Source organism: Leucopleurus acutus (genome assembly GCF_964270905.1).
Source record: "Leucopleurus acutus genome assembly, chromosome: 2".
In the NCBI taxonomy this organism is placed as follows: Eukaryota; Metazoa; Chordata; class Mammalia; order Artiodactyla; family Delphinidae; genus Leucopleurus; species Leucopleurus acutus.
Window position 1 is genome coordinate 97,352,303 of NC_139143.1, and position 16,383 is coordinate 97,368,685.

Sequence of the window (16,383 nt, forward strand, 5' to 3'; positions counted from 1 at the left end):
ATGTATATATCATCTAAGGGATTTCCTCAATGTAATAAGCACTGGACTAGAGTAAGTCTAGTGGTAGGAAGACAGAAACCTGGAAAATTTCCTAGATCTGAGGAGGAGAAGCTGCCCAGTTTCATGTAATAAATTATTTTCTTCAACTAGAGTTTCATCTACAGCCCCCAGACTTTTCAATCTGCAGGAAGCCTCCATATAGGTATCTTGCTGCAATAGGCTGAACTCTCAGAAGTTAGAACCATGAACATATTCCTCAATATATTTCTCTTAACACATTCCATAGTGCTTTACCATATGTAAATGCTCTGTCAAAATACAAGGTACCTGATCAAATTAGGCTGTGAACTCCTTGAAGGCAGTGACTCCAAATCCTCTGTGTGAGTCCCAGAGAATAGGGTATTCAACTATCATGCACTGAGTTGAACTGAAGGAGTCAATGTTGATATCAGCATAACTTTTTATAATAAAAATTATTTATTAACTGTTCAGAGGGGAAACTGTCCCACTCCCACCAAGCCATCTTCCTCTTTGATGCTCAGTCAAGCCAGGAATTTGTTCAAATACAGATCACACCACCATGTGGTCCTGCCTCAACTCTCTAATGTGACCTGATTGAATTGAGGGAAGTGGACGGACGGGTAGTCCTAGATGGGTGTCCTGTCCAGTTTGCGATTTTTCCCCCTTCCTTGAATATACCACCACCAAGACCACCCAACACAGTTCCTACAGTCTCAATCAGTGAACAGCTGAGCCCAACTCCCGTGCCCCCTCTCCAACTCAGGGCTGCAGATAGGAGAGAGTTTAAGTCTTTGTCACTGAAGCTAATTTTGAGAGCGATGAATGGGAGTAGGGAGGCATTTAATGAACCATGGAAACCCCACCTTTCCCATTCCCAACCTTAGTCTCTTGTACCCGATTGTCCAGAGGGCTGGCGATGGGTCACTGCCATGAGGAGAGAGATCAGGGAGGCCAGCTCTGGAAAAAAAAGATTTACAGTATTATTGGTCTGGGTTACTACAGGCCTCTCTGTATCCAACCACCTTAGCGATTCAAATGCTAACCCCCACCTTCAGCCATCCAACCCCCAGTCTTTCCACTTCTTCATCCTAAAAGACAAAGAGAAAAACCATCCTGCTTTATTCTTGCCTCTGCTAAGATCAAGCCCCAAACTTGATCTCCCATGTCCAAAAGAGAAACTGAAAAATACAACAGAACGGCTGTTCCTGGAGGGTGGGAGAGAGAGAGCTGCAGTCAGCTTTCCTCTATTCTACTCTGTGTGCCCTGATTGCTATTTCCCCTTGCTTGGCCAAACTCAAGAAAGGAATATACCCAGCTGGTCCTCTCACTTTAAGGAAACCTCAGGTTTAAAACTAGAAAAAAAAAAATCTATTAACTCAAAGGAAACACTTGGCTGTAATTTAGTTGTTTTTAAACCTAGCAAGGAAATGAGAAGACATGGGTCATTTTCTTACCTTGCTTGAGTGCAATTTCTTCCCTGGACAATTACACTGAAAAATGAAAGGTCCTAAAGGGTCCCCAGAATAACTCCAAGCCTGGTCTGCTGCCCTATATCTTCCAACTCCTACCCTTATAGTTTCCCTGCTTCCTGAGTCATGGAAAGTTCATTGGTTGAGAGGCATCATCTCACCTTCTTGACCCTTTATTCTCGTCACCATCTCACCAGGTTCCCTCCCCCAGTTGTCAAGGCTCACAGCCATGTCCAAGGCTTTTGCCGCATATCCATCCAGTTGGCTCTGTTCCTGACCCAGAAAACACTAAGCGAAAGCTGTGTGCAGAGACCCCCAGCCCCAGCTAGCTGGGAAAAGGTGATCCCACAAGGAGTTCCTTGCGGTCCTAACCAGCCCCCAGCCCCATCTCCCTCCAAGTGTCCAGCAGCCCATCAGGACTCCAGTCGTGGTGAGGGGGCAGGACGGAGGTAGCTGTCCGACACGATGATGTCGCTGGTGAGTTGTTGCTCCAGGAACTCAGAGGTCTCCTCAGCTATCTGGCCGGGGATTCGAAAGTCAACAGCAGGCGGCTCCTGCTTGGGGCTGGGTACAGGTCGGGAAACCCAGGACTCCGTGGGACAGCCAGTGCCCTGAAGAAACTGCAGGAAGTTCTCCTCAATGGAGCCCTCCCGGCTAGGCAGCCTCAGCTCCTCCTCCGGCGCCTGCTTGAAGAAGCAGACAAACTGCTTGCTCAGCTCCCCCCGGATCTGCCGATTGAGACATCCGTAGAAGAAAGGGTTGGAAGTGAAGCAGAAGTAGCCAATCCAGGTCACCACATTCTCGACCTGCCCGGTCAAAATGGGCTGAGCACTGAGGGCGACGTAGAGGTGAAAAGAAAAGTAGGGCAACCAACAGAGCAGGAACTGTCCCCCTACAGCCAGGAGGACCACTGCTGCCTTCCCTCCCCCAAACGTCCGGTGCGGGGTGGTCTGGGGGGCCCCCGAGCTGGTGACCATGGTGGAGCGGCTGCTGAGAGACTCGGAGCGTTGCCGGGGGTTCTCCATCCACGTGGGCAGCGGTCCGTGCTGCATGGCAGCCACTCGGGCTACTCGGAACATGCTGCAGTAGACCACTAGGATGAGGAGCAGGGGCAACAAGAAGTAAAGGACAGCAAAGACCACCACAAAAAGCTGGCAGTAGGCACTGTGGCTCCATTGGAGTGAGCAGCCTGGGGGAACACGGGGAGCTCCGTCCTCCAGGGAGACCCTTCCCAACACCGGCACAGAAGCCATGGCCAAGGCCTTTACCCACACACCCACCAGAACAGAGGCCACCAGCCCCAGCGTCATGCGCACCTCGTAGCGCATGGGGTGGACCACATAATAGTAGCGCTCCACGTTGATGGCCGACACCGAGAGAATGGCCAGGCTAACAAAGCATACGCTCAGGAATAAGTAGAGGCGGCAGGCAACCTCCCCAAAGAGGTCACGGTCAAAGAGGGCGGAGCTGGAGAGCATGGCCAGGGGCATGAGGGTCAGGGCAGCCAGCAGGTCCACCAGGCAGAGGTGGAAGACAAAGACAAATTTTCGAAGGGCGGGTGTCTTGGCGATAACAGCCATCACAGCAGCATTGCCAGCCACAGCGGTCAAGTCCAGCAGGAGCATGAAGAAGAGGGCCACAGATTCTGAAGCCACGTCCCGCAGCCCTACCTCCGGGACGCCACTGGCAGTAGAGGGACCTGGGGTTTGAGGGACCCTCCCCAGAGTGGAAGAGTTCCCTGATGATGGGGGGATGGGGGAGGACTCCATGGGGCCGAAAGAGGACACCCAGGGCACCTCCTGTCACAGGCCCATCCCCCATCCTAGTCCAGTGACCCTGGGATGGCGAGCCCAGGCCCAGGCTTCCCAATTTTGTGTGTGCGGGTTGGGGTGGGGAGAGAGCGCCTCCTGCTGGAGCCTCTCGGGCAGGCTCTTGTTGCCAGCCCTCAAGGCCGGGGAATGAGGGCTCGGGAGGCAGCTCCGGGTCCACCTTGGTGACTGCAAGAAAGCAGGAGCGTGAGAGATGCAGGAGCCTCACCCACTCAACACTCCGTCTTCTGAGTGGTCTCCTGCTCCTCTCCTCTCTTCTCCACACCCTTCTCCCCTTTCAAGAACTGTTATCCAGGGACTCTAAATCCTCTGTCTCCCTTTCCCAGGGTCCTGCTGAGCTCTGGGATAGTGCCCAGTTTTAAGGTTCCTTATGTAAATTTCCTGATTTCTTGTCTCCTCAGAATGGCAGCAGCTGTCGAGGAGAAGGAGCACGAGATCAGGTTTCCAGTCCTAGGTCTGGGAGCTACTAACTCTTCTGAACTTCAGTTTCCTCATAAAGGCATCTGTAAAATGAAGGGAATAATACCTACTTCACAACTGTTTGGAAGATGCTGCAGGATTTATTAATAAAAATGCTAATAATAAGTAGTAACATGTCTACGGTGCTTTCCACATACCAGGCCCTGTTCTAAGCACTCTACGTATATTAACTCTTTTTTCTTTTTTTTTGCGGTACACGGGCCTCTCACTGTTGTGGCCTCTCCCGTTGCGGAGCACAGGCTTTGGATGCGCAGGCTCAGAGGCCATGGCTCACCGGCCTAGCCACTCCGCGGCATGTGGGATCTTCCTGGACCAGGGCACGAACCCGTGTCCCCTGCATTGGCAGGCGGACTCTCAACCACTGCGCCACAGGGAAGCCCCTATTAACTCAGTTTAATCCTTATGCAACCCTATGAGGTAGATGTTATTCTTATCCCCATTTTGCAATCGATAAAACTGGGGCTTGCAGAGATAAAGTAACTTACCAAAGGTCACACAGCTAGTAAGTAGCAAGGTCCAGGTACGCACCCAGGAGGCCTGGCTCCCGAGCCAGTACTCCAGCCCACTGTGCCATACTGTGTTTGATGGTGCCCTCCACAGTGGCTGCAACATAACAGACATTCAGTAAATAGTTGTTGAATTTGAACCGTCTCTAAAAATGTCTCTCACCACTAGACAGAGATTACCTGAAAGGGGGAAGGACTGTGCATTGGTGTGCTTGGACATCACCATGCCCAAGACAAAGAGCTGCCACTTTGGGAGTGTTGAGAAGGACCAGTGAAAACAAAACATCCCAGGTAGAGGGAAACTGGGAGCTCAGCTCATCCGGACTCCACTGCTCCCAAAGCCAGAAGGGCGTAAGTCATAGGAAAGCTGCCCTTCTCCACCCACTCATTAACTTCCCAAGGTCACTGTTCCCCCACAGGTGGGAGAGGAGCTGCTCCTAACCTCCCACTTCCCAGGACCCTGGATTTTGGGTCATTGGAGCAGATCATCACAGGACCCCTGGCCAAAACCCTCCTATTCCTGGACTGTTACCACAGTCCCAGAACAAGGAGGGAGGAGTAGGCATCTGTGTAAGAGGTATGGAGGGGTGGAGGTGGGTGAGCATAAAGCAGAGAGGAAAACTGGAAGAAACTGTCAAGGGGCGGAGTCTTGAGTGTTCAGTGTCTCTCATTTCTCCTGCTCAAAGCTGTTTTACGTGTCTCATTATCCATGCTGAGTTTGCACAGAATTGAAATAAGTTGCTCAATGTACAGTTGACCCTTGAATAACATGAGTTTGAATTGTAGGAGTCCATTTACATGCAGATTTTTTTCAGTAGTAAATACTGCAGTACTACAGGAGCCCATCAGCAGTAGGTTGAATCTGCAGATGTGGAACTGCAGATTCAGAAGAATTCAAGACGGAAGGCCAACTATAGATTATACCTGGATTTTCCACTGCTCAACGGGTCAGCACCACTAACCCCCACATTGTTCAAGGGTCAGATATAATTTTAATTTTTTTTTTGATTTCCATATGCCATTCTTGAAGTCCAGATTCCCTCAACATAATGTACTAATGTATCAAAATTAGAGGCAAACTGTGGACATGCCAAGTCTGATGGGCTTTCTGCAGACAAGCCAGAAGTTTCCTGGGTCAGTTTCCTAATCTGTAAAATGGGAGGTTTGAACTGGACAACCTCTAAGGTTCCCATATATGACAACATTTGATGGCTCAGTGAGTTCCCGGGCTATGGAGGGCCTGGTGGCTGCTCAGTTAAAAACCCATCATTTCTCTGACTGCAGTAAAGGGGCCCACTTGGGGCAGATGGGTCCTCTTGCCCCTCCATTGCTACAGCCTTACAATCACCTTGGTTTTTGGCGTTACCACCAACCTTGCACTAATTTAACTTCCAGCATGCCATGCATACGATAGGTGCTCAGTACAATTTTGTGACCTGAATCAAACTCAAATTGATCAGTTGAATCTCTGCCCCCTAGGACATACTCCAAGAACACTCAGTCCATCAGTTGTGTGCCAGCCAGGGGTCTGTCTTCTGGAACGAGTAACTCGGGCTCCTGGACTTGAGGCAGCCCTAACTTTGAACAACTACCTAGAGACGTGCCTCTCCCCGGGGATAAGAGACAGCACATGTCACATAGCCACTGGGTCTCCAGAGAAGGTGAAGAGAGGGCCCAGAAATGCAGACCCTTCTCATAAGACAATCTGCCAGAAAAAAATGTGGAACGAAACACCAGGGGAGGCAACATTGCCCCTTACTCTCTATGCCATGACTCCCGCATTCCTTCTACCTGGGAGTGGGGCCCAGAAGACGTGACTCTGAGGCCCTGGAAGCTAAAGGAGTCAAGGCCCACCATGTCTGCATGGACATCAAGTGTCTGCCAGCAGGGCTTACCCAGGGTCCCAGACTGCGGGAAGCAGACATGGTTTCCACGTGGAGATGGAGGGGTGCTGTGCAGCCATGATGGAGCCCTAGGCAAGAAGGCATTGGACATTTCTCCTTTTCACCTTCTCAGCCTTGCCAGTATCTCTGCACTGACCCCTAAATTCCAGTATTCCCATTTACCTCCTAACAGAAGAGCCAATATACCTGCTCCCCAGCACTTCCTCACTGATGGACCAGGGTAAAGCCTGAGAGGGCTGTGGGTAACGGTTTCACAGGGGAAGCCCAGGGAGCCTCACTCCATTCCTAGCTCATATCATCATGCCTTCTCGGACACTCTTGTCCTCCCTCTGCTCCCTTCCAGCAACCCTTCCCTCACCTCTAGGACTTCTCAGTACCTGGAAGGCTTTGCCACCCGAGCATCTGGGGTCTGGGCCTCTAGCAGGGGTATGGTCAAGTTACAAACAGCCGTGTCTCAGGATGCAAGATGTACATAAGTGCCCAGCCCAAGGCCACAGTGGTGTTGGGATTCACATACACCTGTTTCTTAGATGCAGAGCCTCCATCCCAAGGACCCGAGACTGGCCTCCCTTCAGAGAAGAGCGTGCCCCTCCTAAGCCAGGAAATATTTTCAGGGGGCTACAGCACCTCTCCCTAGGAGAGTTGCCGACGCCCAGGACACAGAGTTGCCCGTCAGCCTGGATGCCAAAGGATTCATTCCTAGGATGAAGGGGACCCATTTCTATGACATAGAGCAAGATAGATGAGGAATCCTGTCTGCCTGCAGGATGTGGGTACTCCTGCTGGCAGCAGATCAATCCCCATCTCTAGGCTTCAGAGATACCCACACCCCAATATTGCCTTCGGGATACCTGGGGGCCCATCCCCTGACAAATCTGCCCACTGTAAGGTAGGATGGGCTGTACCCTTCTGTACAGTACCTCAGCATTCACCACCAGGCCTGGGTCTGGCCCCCATTCCTGGCCTAGTCGGCAACTCCTACCTTTGCTGAGCAGCTCCCGGCTCCCATGTGATAGCTCCTCTCAGCTGATGCTTCTCCAAGGCTGCTGAAGCCTGAACCACTGCAGTGATCAGTGAGAGGCAGCCGGCAGAGCAGGATGCGCTGAGAGCTTCTGGGTCCTAATGGCCTCCTGCTTCCCACCCAGCCCCTTGGAGCCACTTCTGCAGCCAGGAGCCAGGCACCAGTGCCCCCAGGCAAGGCGCCCAGGAGTGGGCCCAGCCCCTCCCCCTCCTCTCAGGCTTCTGGAGTGGTAACTCAAAAACCTGTTGGGGTCAGGTGATGGCAGGTGGGGGAGACCCTCCTGGCCAGCCTGATGACATAAAAAGAGCACTCAGAGTCAGAAAACCCAGGTTTAAGGCCTGGCTCTGGCAGTTACTAACTGTGTGACCTTGGGCAAGTCACTTGCCATTTCTGATCTTAGTTTCTTATCTATTCAAAAAGAATATAGGACAGATGACCCCTAAAGGTTCCTGACAGCCCTGACATTGCATGGTTCTGTGACATCAGAACCAAGGTGCTTTTGTAGCAGGCCAGTCAGTACAGGCACAGGGCACTAGGGTCAGGTCTGGCAGGGGCCGTGGCTCGAGGGCGTGGCCCAAGGTTTGGCTCCTTCGGAAGCTGCCGCATGTATAGAGAGGACAGGTTCAGGAGTGGCTGTCGGGTTTGAAGAGGAGCTAAGGGCCTTGTCCTAACCCTGCACTTGCCCCTCAAAAAGTGCCTTCCTATTGTCTTCTTAGATTGTATGTTTATGTGGTGTGGGGCTGAGACAGCTGGTGGAGATGGGGGAATCCAACATCCTCATAAGCCACCTTGTGGTACCAGCACTGCACTGCTCCCTGAAGGCAGAGTGGGAGGCAGGTACTCAGGAAGGCTCTGATTGGTCTGGATCTGTGGGATCTGCGGGATCTGCGGAACTGAGCAGAGCTGGGGAACATTATCGGCAGAAGGTCCAAGGCCAGGTGATGAGTCTTTGGAGGTGAAATGAAGGGGCATAGCTTCCCACCAACTATGAAGAAAACAGCTCCGGGCTTCCCTGGTGGCGCAGTGGTTGAGAGTCCGCCTGCCGATTCAGGGGACACGGGTTCGTGCCCCGGTCCGGGAGGATCCCACATGCCGTGGAGCGGCTGGGCCTGTGAGCCATGGCCGCTGAGCCTGCGCGTCCGGAGCCTGTGCTCCGCAACGGGAGAGGCCACAACGGTGAGAGGCCCACGTATCGCAAAAAAAAAAAATCTTAAAGAAAAGCTCCCCCAGGATTAGGACTGACACCCAAGGATAGGATCCTAACATTGTAGAGCTGTAAGACATCCTACAGGCCAAGGCACCCATATTTGTGAGACCCAGAGAGGTCAAGAGATTGCCCAAAGCCACGCATGGCAGAGCCATGAGCCTAGACAAGGAACTCAGGCATAATATCTACTCCAGAGCCCTCCTCCCTGAGACTCACCTATACGGGAACTCCCTCTGTCTCTAAAAGGGAAGAAAGGGAATTCTGGAATTGTTTACCAGACCCAACCCAAAGAGCCATAAGAACAATGAATCACCCAGGAAACTCAGAGGGGGCAAGGTGGCTGCCCCAGGTCAACAACAAAGAGGCCACTGACCAGCCCAGACCCGACCCTGTGATCTCCAATATCCCAGCCACCCTTTCTTGAGCTCTTACGAGTGCCAGCCCCTTTACATACGAGACCTTCAATCCAGTTCTATGAGGCAGCCATTACTCACCTTATTTTACAGATGAGGAAATGGGTACCCCGGGTGAAGTGACTTTGCCCAGGTCACATAGCTAGTAAATACCAGAGCCAATATTTGAACCCAGGTTTGTTTGAAGCCAGAGCGTTTACTCCTTTCCCCCTGCCCCCATGGCTTCCCTGGAGGCCTGACATGAGACTCTGGGCTGAGGCCCTAAAGCCAATTCCATAGAAATGGCCACTACCTTCTAGGAAACAGCCTAAAACAAAATTAGATATACCTGAATACAGGGAAATCTAATTAAAATGTCAAATGAGAACCTGAAGACAGCAAAGTGATTTTTATCAAACCTTGTGCTATCATGTCGGCAAGATCATCTTGGCATCAGTCAAACCCTCTGTGATCAGGTAAAGTCTATCCCTGATCAGCACCCACATCATTCCTGCAGAAGCCCAGCTCAGACTGACATGGCCCCCTTCCAAAGATCCGCAAAGAACCAGAGAGAATTCGGGCTCATCAGAACAGGATTATAGAAAGAGCACTGGAGGGAATTCCCAGGCAGTCCAGTGGTTAGGACTCAGCACTCTCATGGCTGGGGCCTGGGTTTGATCCCTGGTCGGGGAAATAAGATCCCGCAAGCTGCGCAGCGTGGCCAAAGGAAAAAAAGAAAAAGAAAAAGCACTGGATTGGTCAGGAATCCTTGGTTCTAATTGGGCTCTACTCTATTGGTTTATAGTAAGACCTTAGCCTGTGAGTTGGCCATCTGTGCCTTAATCTTTCTATCTATAAAATGGACAAACATTCTTCACTTCCTAGCTTACCTAATAGGGATAGGAAGCCTATAATACTTAGCCTGCTTCTCCGGCTTGGGGGAGCTAGTACCCTGGCTGGTCAAACAACTGGTGTGGTGGCCAGCGGGCAGTCTCCAGGTCCTGAGGCCCCTCCCAGAGAGCCTTTGGGAAAGGTGGTTGCAAAGAGGCAGTGGATCCTAGAGCATCTTCTCAGTTGCTGGAGGTCATCTTGGCTCAGAAGAGGCAGAAGGAGAGGAAAAACTGTCTATCCTGGCTTGGAGGCAGCTGGTAACAATAATAACAAGAATAACAAAGATGATGATGATACTAGTTCTTGAGGGCCCAATCTGGGGAGGACTTTTTATGCAATATCTCATTAAATGAACTCAGGGTTTGGAGTAGCTATTGACATTACATCCTCCCACCCCACCCTGCCAATCCCTCCTTCTAGAACTTAGCACAGTGGAGGAGGTGGGAAGGCCAAGGTGGAGAAACTGGAGGTGGTCCCACAAGCCACATCAGAGGTCCATGGCCCACCGTACTGCATGCATACCCAGGAGTGGGCTCCTGTTACAGGTTGGGGGCAGGGGTACCCCTCTCCTCAGGATCATGGTGGAGCCCTTGGTGCTGAGGTCTGATTTCTCCATCCCAAACTTTCTCCTTCGTGCAGCCCTGCCCTACCCTTGCCCACCTCTTGACAGGGCTATGTCCCCTCCCACTCTTTCCTGCCTCCTCAAGATGAGACCTTGAAGGGGACCAAGTTTATCTTTCATTCGCCCATCCATGTATTCAATAGTCTCTTGAACGGTCTTTATGTGCCCACAGCCTTCTCCCTGCAGCCCCTCGCCTGCTCAGTAGCACGCACTGCCCTCCTCTGCTCTCTCTGCATCTGTCAAAGGCTGCTCTCAGGAAAGAGGCTGACAAATCCATTCACACTGATAGCAGCTTAATGTGTTCTCTCTCCCAGGAATATTAACAATTTAACAGGGAACAAAGGAAAGAAGCCGGATGTTGGGATTCCAGCATCGACCAGGGGTGTCCCTGAGATCCCACAACAAAGACTGGCCTCGCCCCCCAGGACGCCAGCATGGCGCCCTCCCTGCACCCACCGCCATCCACATGGACACCCAACCCTCCCCACGTGGAGAGCAGGCTCACAGCTGGGACCTCCCCACCGCAGCTCCGCACCCGGCCGTCCAGAGCCCCCTGTGCCAGCTCCAGCCACGCCTGCTCCCCAGGCAGCCACCCCCCTGCCCACCATCTGTGACCAAGCTGAGGGGCTGAGGAGGGAGTCAGAGGAAAGCAGAGGTGAAAGCCTTTCCATTCCCTTTATTCCCCCACAGTCTGGCCTACACCCCCTGCCAGGAGCCAAGATCCAACAGTATATTCAGCCTGCAGCTGCCACTGGTCATGTGAGCCCATTGCTAGGTTACAGGGACCCAAAAATAAATCTTTCCCAACCAGATTAGAAACTGGGGGCCTTGGATGAACCAGGCTCAAAAGAGTGACAGGAACACCCACAGTGCATGTGCAGGCCAGGCCTGCTATGAGACGGGGGAGTCTCCCCCATGCTGCCCACACACCCCCATCCATCAGCTGGGCCTCAATGCTGGATCCCCAAAGAAAAATTCCCAGTGAGCTGCTGGGCCTTTGATAATTGCACAATAAATAGGTCTCCAGGGAGAGTGGCCCTTCCTCTCTAGCATCAGGGGCTGCTTGGGCAATAGCCCTCTGCCTGTTCTTACCATCCAACCTCCTCAGCATCAGCCTGCTCCTCCACATGCCCCACCCCACCCCCGGTGTACCTAAAAAGCGCCATTAACAGTTTGCCCTGTGGCTTGAGGGCCGATCTGTACCAGTTGCCCTTTTCCAGACTTGGGGAGGGAGGGAGATCTAGCAGTAGCCCTAGAACAAGGCACTTTCACAGGAGAAATTTCACAACAATTTTCTGAGTTAGTTTTAACAACTCCACTTATACACGTGGAAACTGAGGCTCAGAGAGGTTAAGTGACTTTCTCAGAGCCACACAGCTGGGCAGCTGGGATTTAAATCCCAGATCTCTATTTACTGAGTCTGGGGTTAGGAAAAGGAAGAGGACAGGGAAGCACAGCAAAGGAAAGTGGGGGTCCCTGAAAACCCTTCCCTGGAGGCTGATAACCGGACACTTTACTTACCCTGAGTCAGGAGTGTTTTCTCTCCCTGCTGCCCTCCTCCACATCCTCTGAGTCAGGCCACAGCTGACTCAGTCCACATGCCTCCTTCTTCATGGCTTTGCACTCTGTCACCTTCTCTGGTCCAGGACCTAGATGGTGCTTAGGCCTGAGGGGGGTCATGTACAAATTCCCACTAATCATTACCCCTCTACTTCAGAACCCCCAGCTGGAGTCAGAAGAGCAGAGCTGCAAGGGTCATAGGAGGTCAGGTAACTATTTTACAGATGATTAGACCCAGAGACAGGAAGTAAGTTGCCCAAGGCTACACAGCTAGAGGGTGAAGGAGAAATGACCAGAATCTAAGCCTCCAGATTTCTATCCCCCCTTTTTTTTGCTTGTCACTCAGGATAGCTGGAGGTCTGTCATACCTGGCGCTGGGGCAAACCTGAACTTTCCCCAATACCAGGCTCCCTTCCTCAACCTACCACATCTCCAAGGCCCCCCCACCTGCCTGTTCTCTTCACTAAAGTGTTCCTCCTCCCCAGGCAAGGGTCCAAGGAGGCCCAGACACCCCACTCACCTCCCTGTACAGTCCTTGCCTCCCTGTCCTGAGCACACTCCCGTCATCGCCTGAAGCCTCAGAGCATCCCATTCCCACCTCCTGCAGCTCCCAGCAGCCCAAACTGCAGGATTCATGTTACTCGATTCAAGAATGTTTACTGAGCACTTTCTATATGCAAAGCTCTGTTTAGGGGGTAAGAGAAATGGTACGAAGGTGAAACAAATATAAACATTTCCCTCTTGGTGCTTACAATCTAGAATGGAGATGAAGCAGGTTATAACCTTCAAAGGAGAGTCAAAGTGCCATGGAGATTCAAAGGAAAAAGTGAACCCACTCCCTCAGGAAATATGGGAAGGCTTCCTGAAGGAAGTGGCATGGGTCTTAAAGGAGGGGTAGGATTTAAACTGTGAGTAGTTGAAAGAGGAGAGGAGGAGAGCAGTTCAGGTGGAAGGAGCAGGTCTAGCAAAAACGTGGAGACAGGCAGGTTTATGGAGACAGGGCACGATAAGTTGTCCGGTTTGACTGAAAAACAATCAGGGAAACATAGGGCCACAGATGTGCCCATCTCTGGTCTTTTAGTGAGTCAGTGGACAAGTATTTACTGAATCCACAAGTTCCAGAGTGAGGGGATGAACTCAAGGCTGGGAATTTTCCTTATCATTCAGGCCTAGAGAGAGGAGAAAAAACACATAGGTCATCAAGGAGATAGTGCCTGTGACCATATGACAGAGTGAACTCAGGGCCGTCAGAGATGAAGTGATGTAGAGACCAAATGATACCCATGAGTCCCAGGTGGGGCTCTCCCTCGTGACCTGCATGTCCATTCTGTGGGGGAGGTGAAGGATGGAGCGGTAACTTGAGTGCCTGGAAATTCTCCCTTCTAGATTCATGGTGTCATAAGAAGCTGCCCAGCCTGATCTGCAGGGACAGGGCACCCTGGACCACCCAGCGGCTCATTCCGAAGCGGGCTGCCCAGCTGTCCAGCTCATTGTCAGGCCCTGGGCTCTGACCTAAGACCAAAGAGTTGAGCTGGGTTTCCCAACCTGGGGTCCACAAAGCACTCCCAGCAGTGCCTGGTCTCTGACTCTAGGGGGCGCCCCTGCTCTACATCTCTGGGACAGTCCCCCTAAGCAACGTGTACTCAGCCCCGCCCGCCCAACTGAGCCCTAGGGTAACCTGACCCTTCCTTCTCCAGGCTGGGCACAGCTGAGCACAGGGATACGGGCCCTATGGCCTCTTTGCCAGACAGTGTTCTTTCCTCCAAAGTCCTCTCCCTGCATTCGTGACCCACAGGACCCCCCCCCAACCCATCCAACTCTCATGCCCCCACGGCCAAGGAAGGTCCAGACTCCCAGACCCAGTGCTCCTTAAGGATGGAGAGATGGACTGTGAGTGGCCCCTTGGGGTGGGGGTGGGGCCGATGGTCAGCCCTCGATCACCCACCTGAGGTCTCTGTTGCAGAATGGTGTGTGAAAGCTTAGTCCTTCAGATGCCCTAGCCTGGAAGGGTAGGCCTGGAGGGTCAAAATCAGCCCTGGGGGCGGGGGACCCTGGGCCGGAGAGAAGACACCAACTGCTACATTTCAGGGCCTCTAGGCCACCCTGACAGTCAGAAACCACAAGAGGGCAGTGTTGGCCACAAAGCTGCAAAGAGTTGATTGCGGTTTCCAGGTAGAGGCTTCTCACCTCCAAACCTCACCGGCTTTATCCCTCCTGGGGCACTTGCTGTCCTGTGGGCCCCGAATTTTCACCTTTCTGACCTCCCACAATCTTGGCTTGGAGGACCAGGCAAGAGGGCCAAGGCTCCCAAGAGAAAATCCCTCCTACTACTAGGAGTTGGGTAGGAAGAGATGAGCAGGCTGGCATCCTGGAAGGAGCAGTGAACTCAGAGTCCGGAGGTTGCACCTGCGTAAGTGAGCAGCGCACTTGGGGCTACTCTCCTCGCTTCTCTGAGCCCAAGCTCCAAATGAGGATTGGACTAGACGTGTATATGCTCTCTAAGGTCCTTTGCAGCTCTCGATTTTGAGTCTGAGTCACAGCTGCTGTCCTCAAGTGGCTTCTCTCTCCAGGGCCCTGGCAGCTTGAGAGATTCAGGCCCTGGGGGTAAGGGGCTGGGTGCAGGAAATAGCAATGGGCACATCTGCTCTCCACAAACCAGGTCATTCCTATGGGAATTACAGTCAGAAAGAGATTCAGTCCTAGGACTGGGAAGGGACCCAAGAAGGGATAACCAGCATCAGCTGGGCCCCAGAAAGACCCCTCTAAAGGGCTCCATCGAATGGTTTGTGTGTGACTGTGTGAATGGTAGGAGGGCTGGAGGCTGGTTGAACAGTGTCCCCTCCCAGACCCAGGCTACCCAAAAACCACGGGGCCAGATTGGACAGCCCCAAAGTGGAGGCTGCAGAAAGCCTAGACCCCTAACCTTGGCCTTTTCACTTCAAACCCCCCAACAGTCACCTTCTGCCCTTCTCCCCACATTGCCCTGACTCCTGCTTCCAGCCCATACCTTCATCCCCAAAAAGCAGAGCTCAAGGTTTGAATCTAGGAGAGGGTCCCTGCCTGACCTTCCCGTCTCTGGACTCCCGGCCCACCCCCTATCCCTCCAGACCAGCTCTGTTCCCTGTGCCTCTTTGTCCCCAGGCAGTGTCTCCTGACTCCTGTCATTTCACACCAGGCCCCTGGACACACTCTCCCCAAGCACCTCAGCTTCCTGATGGGGCATCTGATCGGGCACCTGGGGCCTGACCCCACTCAGCACAGGGTGTGTCCTGCTACTTGTATCCCAGCTTCTCTTTCTTCCCTGATGGCCCCATTTCTACCTTTTCTGTCTCTTATTTGGCTTCCCTCGTTTTATCTCTCTCATCTGCTCTCCCTAGCCTGTTCTCAGAACTCTCCAAGTCTCAGAGCCTCTTTGCCCTGGGCCTCTGCTCCCCCGCCTCTCTGTTTCTTTGCCTCAGTGTACACCTTTCCTTTCCCATCTCTCTCTCCACCCTCACTTCCTCCTCTGCAGTGAGTACATTGAGAATCTGATCCATCCCTCTCTGGACTGAGGGTATAAATAGCAGAGGGAGGCTGGGCTGGGAGCCAAACTCGCTACCAGCCTCTTCCTTGCAGCCACAGGCTTAGGCAACCAGGACCGATAGTGGGGAGGGTCCGGGGCAGGGAGTTAGAGAGTTGGGATTGAAGGCCACTGTACAGAGCGGCAGACCCAGACAGAGAGGATGTGACAGGAAGCTGGGGGTCTGGAGCCTCACGTGTAGGCCAGGTCCTCCCCACCAGCCTATCCACCCCTACTGGTTATGGAGTCCCTACTTCTGCTGCTAGAGAAGGAGCTCTGGGTCAGAAGCCTCCCCAGGGCCACTCGATGGCCCTGCCCCCTCCTCCAGGGCACAGATGCGTGGGCACAGGTGGCTGCCAGCAGACAGCAGCTGGGGACTGGAGTGGAAGTGGTACCCTCAGGAAACAGGCCACACTCTCACCCCAGCCAGCTCCCTGGCCTAATTAGAGACTGGAACGGGCATTGATCGGCCCTGAGCTCATTATGTCACAGCTGGGGAACAGCTGGCCAGTTTTTTCCAGGCCATTAGCTGCACCATGAAGTGGAGACAGGGAGGGGGCATGCCAGCAGGATCAATACCCCGTCTGTCTGGGGGGGGAAGCGCCTAGTGGCTGCCTCCTTCCGTGCTCCAGGCTGTGCTTCTCTCCGGGGCTGCCTGCCTGTGAGCCGAGCTCCTTGGAATTCATACACAAAGCTCAGCTCCTTCCAGCCTGGAGGCTGGAGAGACAGACTCTGACCTGACCCTGATCTGGCCTGCGGGGACCCTCTGAGTCTTCTCTCTCAGGGGATTAGAAGGACAAGAAAGAGGTTCAGGTTACCCACGCTGGTCTCCGAGGAGACCTTAAAAGTCCAGCTCCTCCCACCCCCGCAGCAAGTTGACACCTAAAGCAGCTGTTTCTGCTGGCCTGGGGCCCACCTGTCT

The 16,383-nt window shown here is 53.0% G+C and overlaps 1 protein-coding gene across 1 annotated transcript; it reads right to left on the reverse strand.

Annotated features, from left to right (window-relative positions):
- Nucleotides 1–1,903: 1,903 nt before the first annotated feature.
- GPR61 (G protein-coupled receptor 61) lies at nucleotides 1,904–3,259 on the reverse strand (the record flags this gene model as incomplete). The annotated part of the gene is made up of 1 exon (XM_082834634.1): nucleotides 1,904–3,259. One exon carries the CDS (start codon nucleotides 3,257–3,259, stop codon nucleotides 1,904–1,906), a length of 1,356 nt encoding a protein of 451 aa, XP_082690760.1.
- Between the last annotated feature and the right edge of the window lie 13,124 nt (nucleotides 3,260–16,383).